We start from the raw sequence: 13,712 nt of genomic DNA, 5'->3' as shown, positions 1-13,712 counted from the left end.
CTCTCTATTTCTCGTCTGGTGTTGTCGACTTGCATTGCTCTTGATTTTTCTCGGTGTGTTATATGAGTGATGTCATCTGCATACATAATATCTTCGTTTCCTATTCTGGTAGGAGGCGGGGTGTCACTTGTGTAGATAATATATAGGGTGGGAGAGAGGACGCTGCCCCAAGGGACTCCGCTCATGAGTGGGAAGGTCTCTCCTGTGTGTTGTCCCACCCTCAGTCTTGCATTTCTGCCGTCAAGGAAGTTGCAAAGCAGTTTTTTTTTTGTAACGGGGATTAGCCCCATCCGGGCACAGGTCACTGATCCACATTGGGGCCTGTGGAGCGAAAATGTAATTATGATAATGATAATAATAATAATAATAATAATAATAATAATAATAATAATAATAATAATAATAATAATAATAATAATAAAGAACCATAAAGAAATAAAAAAAATTAAAAAAGACAAAAGTGAGAAACAATATATGTCTGTTGTATTGTCAATAGTAAGTGAAACAATTGAGACCCTGCAAGTGTGTGTAAATGAGGCAGAAAGTCAGATGAGCAACCTGGGACTTGGTCACATATGGCAGCAGGGTCTACCATTAGACGACACATTATGCTTCTAATATCTTCCCAGGCGGTAGTACCTCCCTGTTTGGTAGCTGCCTACTACCTACTTATATTTTAGGCCATCATGCCAGACTTTGTCATACGCCTTCGCTACATCCCGGAGAGTTAGATTCTCATTAGTACTGTTTGTCCTACTGATGATACCTGATACCTGGTGCTAATAAGTGTTCTGAACGTTAAGAGAGAGTTTCTTGTCAAGGAAATTGGTGTCTTTGGTGTGTGTGTGTATGTGTGTGTGTCTGTGTGTGTGTGTGTGTGTGTGTGTGTGTGTGTGTGTGTCTGTGTGTGTGTGTGTGTGTGTGTGTCACCTGCATTTATATCTGGTACATCACTGGTGTGTTTTATGAGCTGTGGCAGAACTGTGGAATCTTTTATTAGGGCTATTCTGGGAGTTTTAATACGATGTAGAAAAAAAAAAAGTGGTGCCACGTCTATATACCTGTTTATCAACTTAGTGCGTAGTTGGTTGATGTTGTTATATGTAATTATTGTTCTTGCTGTTGTTTTTCTTATGTTTATTATTATTACTACTGTTACTATTGTTTCTGTTGTTATTGTTTTGTATTATCTATATCCTGTCTCTTCTTCTTTTCTTCTCTTGTGTCAGTCAGTAAATCCGTGTCTGTCAGTCAATAAATCCGTGTCTGTCAGTCAATAAATCCGTGTCTGTCAGTCAATAAATCCGTGTCTGTCAACGTTCGTGTCCTCTGTATAACTTCTCGGTCGGGTGAAGCCTTGATTGAATCGACTTACTGTATGCTGCTGTCTGGGCTGCCGTCGTATGCCTACACTGTTGCTGTCGTATGCCTGCACTGAGAGGGTACCGTTTTCTCTCAAACAGAAGACAAACCAGTAGTATTGGACGGTGTAAAGCAGGCAGCATATACATTATTAATTACATTTAGTGTTCATGCAGGAGACACTGGATAAAATGCTAATACCTAAGATAATGTTTACCTCAGGATGAAAGGAAATCAAGACGGGTATCGGTTACAAATGAAATCGTCAAAAGAGAACAAGATAACGAGCCTGGAAGAATTTAAAGCTTCAAGAATGTTTGGAGCACAGACCAAGGTGATGAAAGAGGTAGCGAACGAGATTTACGCTTCATTGAGAATGTTAAAAATATCCATAGATTAAGAAAAATTGCCTTGGAACTGGATATCGCCCGACTTTACCCCAATATTCGCCCGACTTTACCCCAATATTCGCCCGACTTTACCCCAATATTCGCCCGACGTTACCCCAATATTCGCCCGACGTATTCGCCCGACTTTACCCCAATATTCGCCCTTTACCCCAATATTTACCCCAATATTCGCCCGACTTTACCCCAATATTCGCCCGACTTTACCCCAATATTCGCCGATTTACCCCAATATTCGCCCGACATTACCCAAGTTTTACCAGTGGATGTGCTGTATATATGTTGAATATTTCTAAGGCGTTCGACAAAGTTCCGTATGTATATAATATATGGTTAGTTTCTAAGATCCAAGCATATGGCATCACTGTCAATATTGAAGTGCATTAAACGTTGACACTAAGACAGGCAACAAATAATGGTCGTAATGAAGGAACCCCAAAAAGAGATTCCCAGAGGAGTACCACAAAGTTCTCTCCTGGGACCCACCTTGTTTGTGATGTACAGTCAGCTAAAAAGAATTCTGTTCCCCTTGGTCTGATGGCCTCTGCAACGATCACTGACTGAGGCCATGTTAATTTAGTAAGGTTGGTATTTCAGGTTACGTGATGCGTTGTACAACCAGTATGATGCATATTTTATATCAAATATAGTTAATACAGAAATTAACAGGAATTACCCGCGTAAATGGGTGTAACAGATTTTTTTCTTTTTCTTTTTTATACTGTACATTACCGATATTAATCAAAATACGTCGTGCCACTTAATCGGGTTTGTAGATGATACGAAGATTTGTGGGAAGTAGAATCGCATCTCTGCAAACGATTCAGAGATACAGAGCACAAGATGACCGTGTCCTTACAATGATAGAGAAAATTAAGAAAACTGGTGTTATTTTTTATATATATATATGCTGACATATAGGGACAAAACCTGCGCGAGCCGTAAACTCCCTGAGGAATTACTGGACCCGCCCTGTCGCTACTTTAACCAGACACTGATCTGTTCAGTGTTGGTACTAGATTATATGCTTACCCATTACACCAAGGCTACCGTGTGGCATCTGCCTATCTTAACGGTTAGTGAGGTCTACTTACTAGCTCTCCATAGATGTTCCTTACTACATGTGGAGCCGTAAGGTTATGTACGAATGGCTACTGTAAAGGAAGCAGTACCTACATGATGTTGTGGTGACACAATTTCCGTGTTATCCACTACCTTATTGCTGGTCTACTTTCTTATACACCTGGACACTTGGGGTTGTTTGTTGTGATGTTAGTTAATGAGCGACAGTAGCGTTGGGAAGCTGCGTCGCTTGGTGCACGTTTAGATTGTTGAAAAAGTTTGGCTTTGGTTACCTCACGTTGCTTTAACTTATAAAAAATTTAATTATTCGATTAAGGTTGGATTTTAATCTATGAGATTATTGGAGTTACCGCTAACCCTTAATGATGCTAACTGCTACTGACGTGGTTAGCTGGCAGTGACAGCATATTCGCCATTAACGGCTATGTCATAACCACCACGAGGTAACTAGAATGGTCTATGTTGCGTCGCGCTCTGTATCTAGCTCGTGATCCAGGCCTTAAGGATCTCCAATCCTCTTTCAGTTAAGTATAACGTGGATCCTAGGATCCTAGGTTTTACAAAGCGCTTTCTTTAACTGGTTATTGGTGGCACAGCGATATAGACCGGGAGCCCATAGGGTTTTATTCATGTGAACAGCGGCAAAATGTTTGACCTCATGGGCCGATGAGAACCTCCACCGACAAAAGTATGTCGTGTTATCAGCAAATTAGTTGTTAAGCGACTCGAGCCGCATGCATACGGGAAGGTTGTAAAAGAAAGTCATGTAATCACGGCAAAAATTTTGTGTCCCGAAGAGAAACAATTATTTTCTAATATTAGTTACTCGCGGCAAACAGTTACTCCAAGTATTAATGACATGACAGACTATATCAAGAAGAAAACTTTAGAAGCAATGAACAAATGTGAGCGACCACCTCCCCCACCCCCCTCTAAAAGCCAACTATGGCACTATCGGAGGGCAAGTATCTCTTCAAACATCTTAAACTAATTTTACGCTCATTGAAGTTTACAGCTGTCTTTCCTAATACAGTGTTTGTATACATTTTGAGCATTTATTAAAAAAATACAATATTTTGACGGCGGTCTTAAGGTACATGATCGCCTCTGTACGTGGCATTAATAACCCTGAAGACCCCGAGCTTCTGTTAGTCAGTTCAGCAATGTGTTTGGAACCAATTCGTTGTCATATAGTATGAGGTTGTCTATAAATATATTTGAATTAGCTTTAAAATACTATTTCCTGTTCAAACACGGTTAATGAAGCTGCCGTAGTGTAATAGGTAGCCACACACACACACACCCTATAGCCTGTCATAGTTAATCTACACACTGACTTAGGTTGGTTTCAGAACTGTACATGTCTGTCCTGCTCATCATTAGCGGCGACCCATCTCTTGAACCTCTTGAGAATTCTTCTTAACGTCTTAACAGTTTACTGGTCCTTCAGCTGACGGGTTTGGTCTGAGGTATATATTTTTCCTTGAAATATTTAATATTATCCTCTGATTTTCCATTAAGATTCTTCATCATTAAGATTCAACACGTAATGCTAGTCATTGCCCCGTGTTTCCCCCCCATTCTGTTATAACCACCATTGTAACCTTGGCCTGCTTTCATCTTAAACTAAGTAATAATAGATATATCTGATGGGCAATGTCATGTGATGATTTGTGCCAGTAAGGGTCAAATGTTCCAACTTGGCCACCATAACCTCCTAGTTAGTTATGAGTGAGTCGGATCTTTAACGTGTTGGAATAGAACATTTTCTATTTAGAGGTTCGATAAAAGTAGCCGCAGGATTATTACGGTCGTTCGGTGTACTTGTATTATCTCCAGTCGATACCTCGGACAAGTTCATAACTGTGGACATTAAACACGCATTCCTTCGGATCATTTTTCCTGTGGTTTACAGTAGTACAACAACACCTGCTATATCGTGTTCATGGATAATTATTAAACGTTCGCCTTGGCCCCAACAGTTAACAACGATCGTAAATAGGTCAATCGGCCAGGGTTGACGTGTGTGTGTGTAGTAACCAAGAAACTCGTAATTATCCTGTAAAGGTGACAATCGTGGTATATCCTTTAGGGAAGCGGCAAGAATTTTCTCCCAAGATGTGTTTGGTAACACTGGTTAGGGCGGAGTTTACAGAGACTTCCACGAAAGGATATCACGCTAACTTTAAGACTGATGTAAGCAGACTTCTTATAATTACTTTAAACTGTAGTAAATAAGTAGACGCTAATGAGAATATCCATCAGTCCTTGAATCAGAAGTTTGACATTAGGTTTAGCAGCTCACTCCATCGGAAACCTGCCATTCCATCACCCCCACCCCCCTGGTCCACATCTTACCCTCCTACTGTACTGTATATACACTCGACGCAGTTATGAGGCTCACTCAGATCTGATCTTCACGCAGGGAAAGTCGTCCACTGTACACTGAGGCTCTTTACCCCAAGATACGATAGAGAATCCAAGTCATTTGAAAAATATATTGTGGTGATGAAGAAACAGTTGTTAATATTGCTTATCGATTGTGTGGTCGTGGTTATGAACTCCATGACTATCGACAGTCAGGAGAAAACGGCAGGTTATGACGTCAAGGATGTTCAAGTTGACGCAGAGAGAAGTTTGTCAGCTAACGACGTGGGCCAGACGTTAGCTCGGGATGAAAGGTCTGTCAGGCCCGTTGAGGAGCGCGTCATACTTCGCCAAATAAAACAATTGAAAAAGTTGAAATGTAAACCATACAGGAAGAAAGTGTATGTAAGAGATCAGGTGTTTGACAAGCGAAATGACCTGGAGCTCTTCCCGCATGTGGTGGTGGTGAGGCAGTGTGACAGTTTGTGTAGCTTTTGCGGGAACAACAAAGGCATGGATGAAACGAAATGCGTTGCTATCAAGACCAAGAGGAAGAAATTCATAATCTACTTTGAGGACGAACAAAAACAGAAGCATTACTCCCAGTTACACATCAAGCAGGATTTGAAGTGTGGTTGTCTTTGAGTGTGATACTATATGTAGTCAGAATTCTTAGTGAGAGAAGTTATAAGTGATAATGAAGGACTAAAAGTTAATGGTAAAGTTATATCAAATATACTTTATACGGATGATACTGCTCCTATCACAGATAGTTAAGAGGCATTACAAAAACTCGTTAATAGATTAGTGGAAGAAAGTGAAAAATATTGTTTTAAGAGTTAATAAAGGCTGAAGTAGTGGTTATTTCCAAATTGGAGATAAATCCTTAAATAAAAATTATGGTAGACAACGGGGAACTTAAACGTGTGGGAAATATTGTGTGCTGTACGATGCCATTTATTCCATATTTGTTTCATTTATGAGGACAGTTTCTTTTAATATTACCACTTAAGAGGGAGAATTTTACATATGAATATTTCATTACCTACACAACTGATGGTATGATATATATCCCTAGTAACAAGTGATGCTGGAAGACAAAATTATTGTAGATAACCTTAAGGTAAATGATCCTCTCTCTACCTTAGTTCTATCCCCAAGATTTTATTTGTTCTATATTTTTTTTACATTATTTTTGTGTTTACACCTTATTCGGATACTTAGGCGCATTTTGTACGTCTTCCGCTACTAAGAACCTAAATAATACGAACGGCTCAGAATTCACCCTCGTGTACCTATTGGGGAGCACGAGATATGATGAGTGTCTCTTGCTGCAGCTTACCTTAAGTAATTAAAACTTATATATAATCTATATCATCATACTCACACAATGGTTCGCTTTATGTTGATGTTCTCTGTTTGTTTGTTTTTCATTACACTGTGCGAGTCATCACGGGGCTCCGCCAACCACTGGTAGTAGGCGCTATCATAAAGTATCATAAACAGGCTGTCAACATGTTGGGCTCTCTTGACCCACATTACTGTACAGTACTGTGTCCGCGTAGCAACACTGGGCAATAAGGGGCGCTTGGTTTGTTTTAGATCACAGACGAACGTTAAAATTCCCGAACGGACTGCGGAGAACACTAATCCTTATTTTATCTTCTCTATTTCTTTTCTCATTGGGTAAAAGACATAAACTGAGATCTGTTAACATTGTATTTTAGAGCCTTGCAAGGATGAAATAAAGGACTTGCAAGACGTTGGCAACATTAGTTTGGGTATCCAGACAGTATCATGATGACATCCTACTGAGTGTTCAACACACTAAACAAAAACATCTTATTAGATCGTTTGATAGTATAACAAAGAAGGATTCGTCAGGTCTTCATGGCCCAACCCGTGTAGGGAAATGATGTTAAGTCAGATTTGAACTCATCAAGGATATTCTGTACATTTTTCCTGCCACATTAATGTGTCCACTCGAACCACGTGCAACAGACTGACGAGTGGTAAGGGTTATCAAGTTACACATTATTTGTATAGATGTGGCGTCAGTGGCCGTGTCTGTTAGGAGCGTGAGAGACACCATTAAAGAGCTTCAGGGAGCTTGTGGGAGTGATGGATGACAATACGCTCCCTGCACATAAAGGTTCACTATACTGACGAGAAACATACGCCATCCAGCGAGGTGCAAAGGACCTCGGCCAAGTATGCACACGTCGTCCAGGAGGTTAAGGAAACTCGACAACAGAGAAAATATCACACGCCAGATTTTACAGCTGATGAAGTTGAAGTGTAAACCATACCTGAAGAAGTACAGCCAGTATGAACTTGTATGACGAGTTTACTGAATGAAGATTTATATCTCTATCTGATCAAGGTCAGAACTATGTTGGTATGTTGTTTCAGGAAAAAAAATCGGATTATATAATGTTTACCACGAATGTCCAGCTGTGGTGTTAATTTTGAGGAGAAAAATGTTTGTACATGATTTCACATAATCTATTAGTGAACGTGTGTTATAATAATATTTAACGGTTTATTGAAAGAACATAGCAGCCAAAAGGCTGAAAATAAACAGGGCATGTTTAACATAGTGACAGAGCAAAAGTAAGATTGGCTGGGAGTAAACACACTGGTTAACTAAGAGTTGTTGATAATTTATACAATGGTTGGGACTGGGCTGTTCTTACAGCGATCAGTACGTGCTCATATGGGCTGGATGCACTTGCAGTGTGTGTGTGTGTCGCAGATATTAGAATTCCATGATAAGAAAAGAGCTGTATTAATAGCATCATAATTACTGGTAATATTGAAAGCATAAAAATATTCCCAATATTAATGACAGTGATATTATTGAACGTTATTAAGCCATGATAATATGCATAACCGTGTTCTGGGGGGAGGAATTTATAATGCTATTAACATTTTTTAGTACAAGATCATTGAACTTTTAAAATGTGATGTGGAATATTAGGACAAAAGTTAATTAAGATTATATGAATATTGATGAAATAAGATCTTGTTGATTTTATAATGTATTTCATCACTTTGTTGTTATGAAAACCTTCGTTACTCCTACCACACCTTTCACCACTCCCACACCACGCCTCCGCCACTCCCACACCACGCCTCCGCCACACCCACACCACGCCTCCGTCACACCCACACCACACCTCCGTCACACCCACACCACGCCTCCGTCACACCCACACCACACCTCCGTCACACCCACACCACACATCACACACCACACCTCCGTCACACCCACCACCTCCGTCACACCCACACCACACCTCCGTCACACCCACACCACACCTCCGTCACACCCACACACACACACCTCCGTCACACCCACACCACACCTCCGTCACACCCACCACACCTCCGTCACACCCACACCACACCTCCGTCACACCCACCACACCTCCGTCACACCCACACCACACCTCCGTCACACCCACACCACACCTCCGTCACACCCACACCACACCTCCGTCACACCCACACCACCTCCGTCACACCCACACCACCACCGTCACACCCACACCCACACCTCCGTCACCCACACCACACCTCCGTCACACCCACACCACACCTCCGTCACACCCACACCACACCTCCGTCACCCCACCACACCTCCGTCACACCCACACCACACCTCCGTCACACCCACCCACACCTCCGTCACACCCACACCACACCTCCGTCCACCCACCACACCTCCGTCCACCCACCACACACCCACACCACACCTCCGTCACACCCACACCACGTCACACCCACACCACACCTCCGTCACACCCACCACAACCTCCGTCACACCCACACCACACCTCCGTCACACCCACACCACACCTCCGTCACACCCACACCACACCTCCGTCACACCCACATATGAGTGGTTCTGTTGTGGTTCTTCCTGACTTATAAACCTTGTCCTTGTAGTTGTCTTTCGTTATATGATAATGACTCGCTCTTTCCTTCCGTTGTTGCAGACCATTGTTGCGACACCCTATACCTCCGCTCTGTACTGTACTGTTGTTTTCTCCCCCTGTTGCACACACCTGGCGGGGTTGTTTGTGGTTTCATAATAATACATTAAATTATATTATTACAAGGATATTTGTGTTTATGTACATTAGTCATTTAATGCTCTTCTAACACCTGTCGTCTCTATTGTTACAGGCCCCGGGCGAGAGTCGCATCCCGACGGTGCGGCGGTCGGGCCTTCCTCGGCCCACCTCAGCAGCGTCGTCTCAGCTGCAGCTGGGCCCCTTGCACTACAATCCTGGCCCCGCCCCACTCACATTGTCTCAGACCTCCCCCTCCTATGAGGACTCCAGGGAAATAATAGCCAACCCCGCACACCTTCAGGGGAATTCCCTCCATCACCCTCAGGCGGCGGCGCCTCGGCTGAGAATAGCCTCTGCTAAAGTTGGTCGTCTATCTGAGAGTGAGCTGCCGGAGCCGGCCCAGAACCGTCGTGCTCAACGACCAGGCTCCAACACCAGCCGTCTCAACTTTCAGTACGGCAGTAGTGACATCTGGCCGGAAGAGAAGCTACCATGGAGCAGGGAAAGCCACGAGAGCGGCCTCAGGGGACTCAAAGCGTCAACGGAATCTGCGTTCTCTAGACAGCTGGCAAAGATCACACGAGGGTCCAACGAAGACGTGAGTGATCCGTGCCTCATCTACCGCGTGACCAGTATACGCGGCCCCCGGTCCTGTTGGGACGGTCCTCTCCATTCTGTGTCAGCGACTGAACCACCATCCACTCACCTGTCCCGGGAGAGTGTTGGCAGACGAGTCGTTGTCGGTGGAGCCGAACATGGAACTCTGCGTTACTATGGCAGAACTGCCTTCTCTCCGGGCGAGTGGTGCGGCGTAGAGTTGGAGCGACAGGTGGGGAAGAATGACGGTTCGGTAGACGGTGTTATATACTTTTCGTGTCGCCCAGGTTTTGGTATTTTCGCACCTGCCGGTAAAGTATTCCTAGACCTTGATTATATCGGAGACGATGATGGTTTGTCCTTAAGCACCAGAAACACCAGTCAAAGTTCGGTCTGGCAAGGCTTAATGCCGTCCTCAATCCATTCTCAGGAAGCAAACCCCACTAGGCGTCGGCCATCTGACGCATCGAATGCCACCTACACCATCGAGGGACGTGACTCTTCTCTTCCAACCTCCCCGGAGAGTCAGGACTCCCTGCAGCCTCGAGAGTTTACACAGACTAAAAGAACTACAGGCCACGACGACCACGAAGATGACGTCGCCAGTTTGGGCTCTCCTGAAGATGCCACTTGCGACGAGTCTTCCTTAGGCATTTTGACCCCTGACCAGATGCCAGACTTTACTGTCACGGCATCAGCATCCTTTGGTAGATCACCGTCAGACGAAGACGTTGCAGCCCTGGAGGACGAGGTTTGTGACGCGTCTCTCCCCGCAGAAGCCTCAGGACGGGGAGAGGCGTCATCAATGGTTCCGCTTCTACGGTGGGACTCAGACCCGAGTGTGACTGGGGTCGACGAAGAGTTGTTCAAGAACGATGTGTCCGCCATTATAAGGGAACTACGAACGTCTGCAGAAGTTAGTTCGTCTGGTGGCAGCTCTCCTTCACGACCACATCCTTCCCCAGAAACCGAACAGTTCCAGCACGACGAAGAAGAACTTGAGCAACAGCAAAAGCAAGAGGACGAAGAGGATAAGAAAGCATCACTCAAGACTTGTAAAGAACTTCAAAGGGAAGTTCTTAACCAAATTGTTGAAGAGCAGGAGTGCCAGACTATTCCCGAACTACGAGAGGTATCGGTAAACGTCGACCTCTCACGGTTATCCTCAATGGCTCGACGCGTGGCACCACTGACAGCTCGGCTTCTCCTGGCATCAGCGGTTCCAGAAATGACGCCTGATACTGAGGCCGCATGGAGCGGCGCTGCAGCAGCAGCCATGACTACCAGCGCCGGTAGTTTAGACCAAGGTTACCAAGGCGATGCTGAGTGTGATCCACGCTCCGAGGGTGGCACTGGAACAGCTTCATCTCCTACAGAAGACGTCCGACTCTTCCAAGGAGTCATCGACGTAGAGAGACTGACGGAAGCGGATGTTAGTTTAGCTGATGACGAGGGCGAGGCAGACCATCACGGGAACGTGACGGCGAGGGACAGAACAGCAAGGATCATTGACGGAAAGTTGTACCACAGTCACAGAGAGCTGGGCCGTGCACACGACAACAACACCTCGGAGATGGATTCATCTGGGTTTTACTCTGATCTTGACCCTCGTGACCGAGACGCTGAGGACGAGAGTGCCAGGACGGATCTGGAGCCAGTCCAGGAGGCTCTCGGTAACTCCAACCTTCATGACTCTCTCCTCGACGACCAAAGCCATACTAACGACGACAGCACTCGCTACGACCACACTTTTGACGACCATTCCCTGAAAGACGATTTGATTGAGGAAAAAGAAGGAAGTTATACCATAGATGAGGAAGACAGAAGCTCCGCCAGCACACTACGGCCTGAGTCTAAAGACTTGACACTAAGCGAGCAACAAGACCACACACAGTCATCTACCGACACCAAGCAAAACTCTCCCTCGCCGGCTAATAATTCCAGCTCGTCATGTGACTCGAGGGTGTCTTCAGTGACCAAGAACAAGGATGGCACATCAGCACCCACTATAGACCCCAAACTGACGGACTCTGGTATTTCAGTAGAAGGAGGTGAGGACGGTGTCAAGGCTCAGCAATCCCTTAAACCTCGTACCTACGACAAACCTTGGCTGTCGCGCCCGCCTCCACCCAAGAAAAAGGAAGAAATTCGCAAACAACTGCCACCGCCGCCGCCGATGCCCAAAAAAAATGTTCAGTCTAAACTGAAGGCACTGTTGGAGGCCCAGGAACATACGAACGAGGAATGCCGACGGCCGCGCCAGCCTCGTAAGAACCGCTGGGATGAGGTCATGAACAAGATTGCTGAGGGTCAGAAGGAAGATAAAGTGCGACCCAAGGTCAAAGAGGTGAAGAGCCGACTGATGGAGGGAGTCATGATCCAGACCCAGCTGTCACCCCAGGCTGAGCGAATCCGACAAGAGAGGCGAGAACGGCGGGAACGACGCGAACGACAGGCGGCGAACGCAGCCGTGGCTGCCAGACGGGCAAGCCAGGCCAGAGGGGACAGGAAGAGAAGGTGAGTACAGTACTCTGTAGTTATTGAATTGTGTGGTGGATAAGTTTATGGCGTTGATCGGCAAATATCATGTGGTGATTGCACCTTGGTTAGGTTAGGAGAGGTTGGTCCTGCTCACGTAAGCACTTTGTGATACGATATCTTAGTTCACGATTTTAATACTATACTGTAACTTGATTCATGCAACCGATCGTATGTTAATAATAGTTTTTAATAGCTTGGATTTCACCTTATAATTACGTAGATTGAAGCGGATGATATTTTTGTCTTTGATGTAATGAGATATTCGTTTCTTCCTCTCATAATAAACTTTGCAGATCTAAGGTGTGGCGCCTCTCTGTACTTGTATATAAAAGGTTATGGAAGGTCATATGACCTTTATTTTATTTATTTTATTTTTTATTTATTTATTTATTTTTTTTTTTAACGTGATTGGCCCACCAGGGCACAGGTCTATGACCCACGTCAGGGCCTGGGGGTGAAAATATAATAATAATAATAATAATAATAATAATAATAATAATAATAATAATAATAATAATAATAATAATAATAATAATAATAATAATAATCATGAATAAAAATTTTAAAATTATAATATATACTACTACTAATAATAATAAAGGACGATAAATTAACAAAAATAAATAAAAAAGAAAGATTAATAGTGAGAAACGATATTCCTATGTATGTTGTGTTGTCAGAGTAAGAGAAACAATTGAGACCTGCAACTGTGTGTAAATGAGGCAGAAAGTCAGATCACCAACCTGAGACTTGGTCACATATGGCAGCAGGGTCTACCATTAGACAACACATTATGCTTCCAATATCTTCCCAGGCGGTAGTACCTCCCTGGCCGAAATATATATAATAATTGTAAACGCCTTGGTTAAGGACGTTCAGGTGACGGGCAAATCGAAGGGAATGATTGAAACTCGCCTATTGACGCATTCAATATTTATTGATGTGGTCAAAATCTGCAGAGGAGAAGTTGTTCATATTATTACATTGTGATCCATCTGATACATAATTAGTTAGTGTCACAATTTTATCTTAATTACAATTTATTAAACATAGTGACATAGCACAATGTTCATAACTCTATTAATATTAGCTACGCTTCATTCTGCATTGTCTTATTACTCCAGATAAGGCAGAAACGAGTACATGTAATTAGTCAACGATATTTCAGTACCGAGGGGTATGTCATCACTTAGGCTGTACTTACGAGTGCGGGTCAATGCAAATCAGTATGGTGTTCCAAGAGACAACAGTACTGCGTAAATTGTCCCATATATAT

At 43.8% G+C, this 13,712-nt stretch overlaps 1 protein-coding gene across 1 annotated transcript in view; it reads left to right on the top strand.

Moving 5' to 3' along the window:
• The window catches only part of LOC121864750 (dynactin, 150 kDa isoform-like), a 79,977-nt gene that overhangs the window by 58,470 nt on the left and 7,795 nt on the right, over positions 1-13,712 (top strand). Inside the window, exon 3 of the mRNA XM_042363921.1 lies at positions 9,411-12,412. Within this exon, the coding sequence (XP_042219855.1) occupies positions 9,411-12,412 (3,002 nt within the window). The remainder of the gene's footprint in view (positions 1-9,410; positions 12,413-13,712) is intronic.

The sequence above is a fragment of the Homarus americanus genome, unplaced genomic scaffold (genome assembly GCF_018991925.1).
Source record: "Homarus americanus isolate GMGI-L3 unplaced genomic scaffold, GMGI_Hamer_2.0 scaffold59578, whole genome shotgun sequence".
Lineage (NCBI taxonomy): Eukaryota > Metazoa > Arthropoda > Malacostraca > Decapoda > Nephropidae > Homarus > Homarus americanus.
This window is presented reverse-complemented; position numbering and strand designations above follow the sequence as displayed.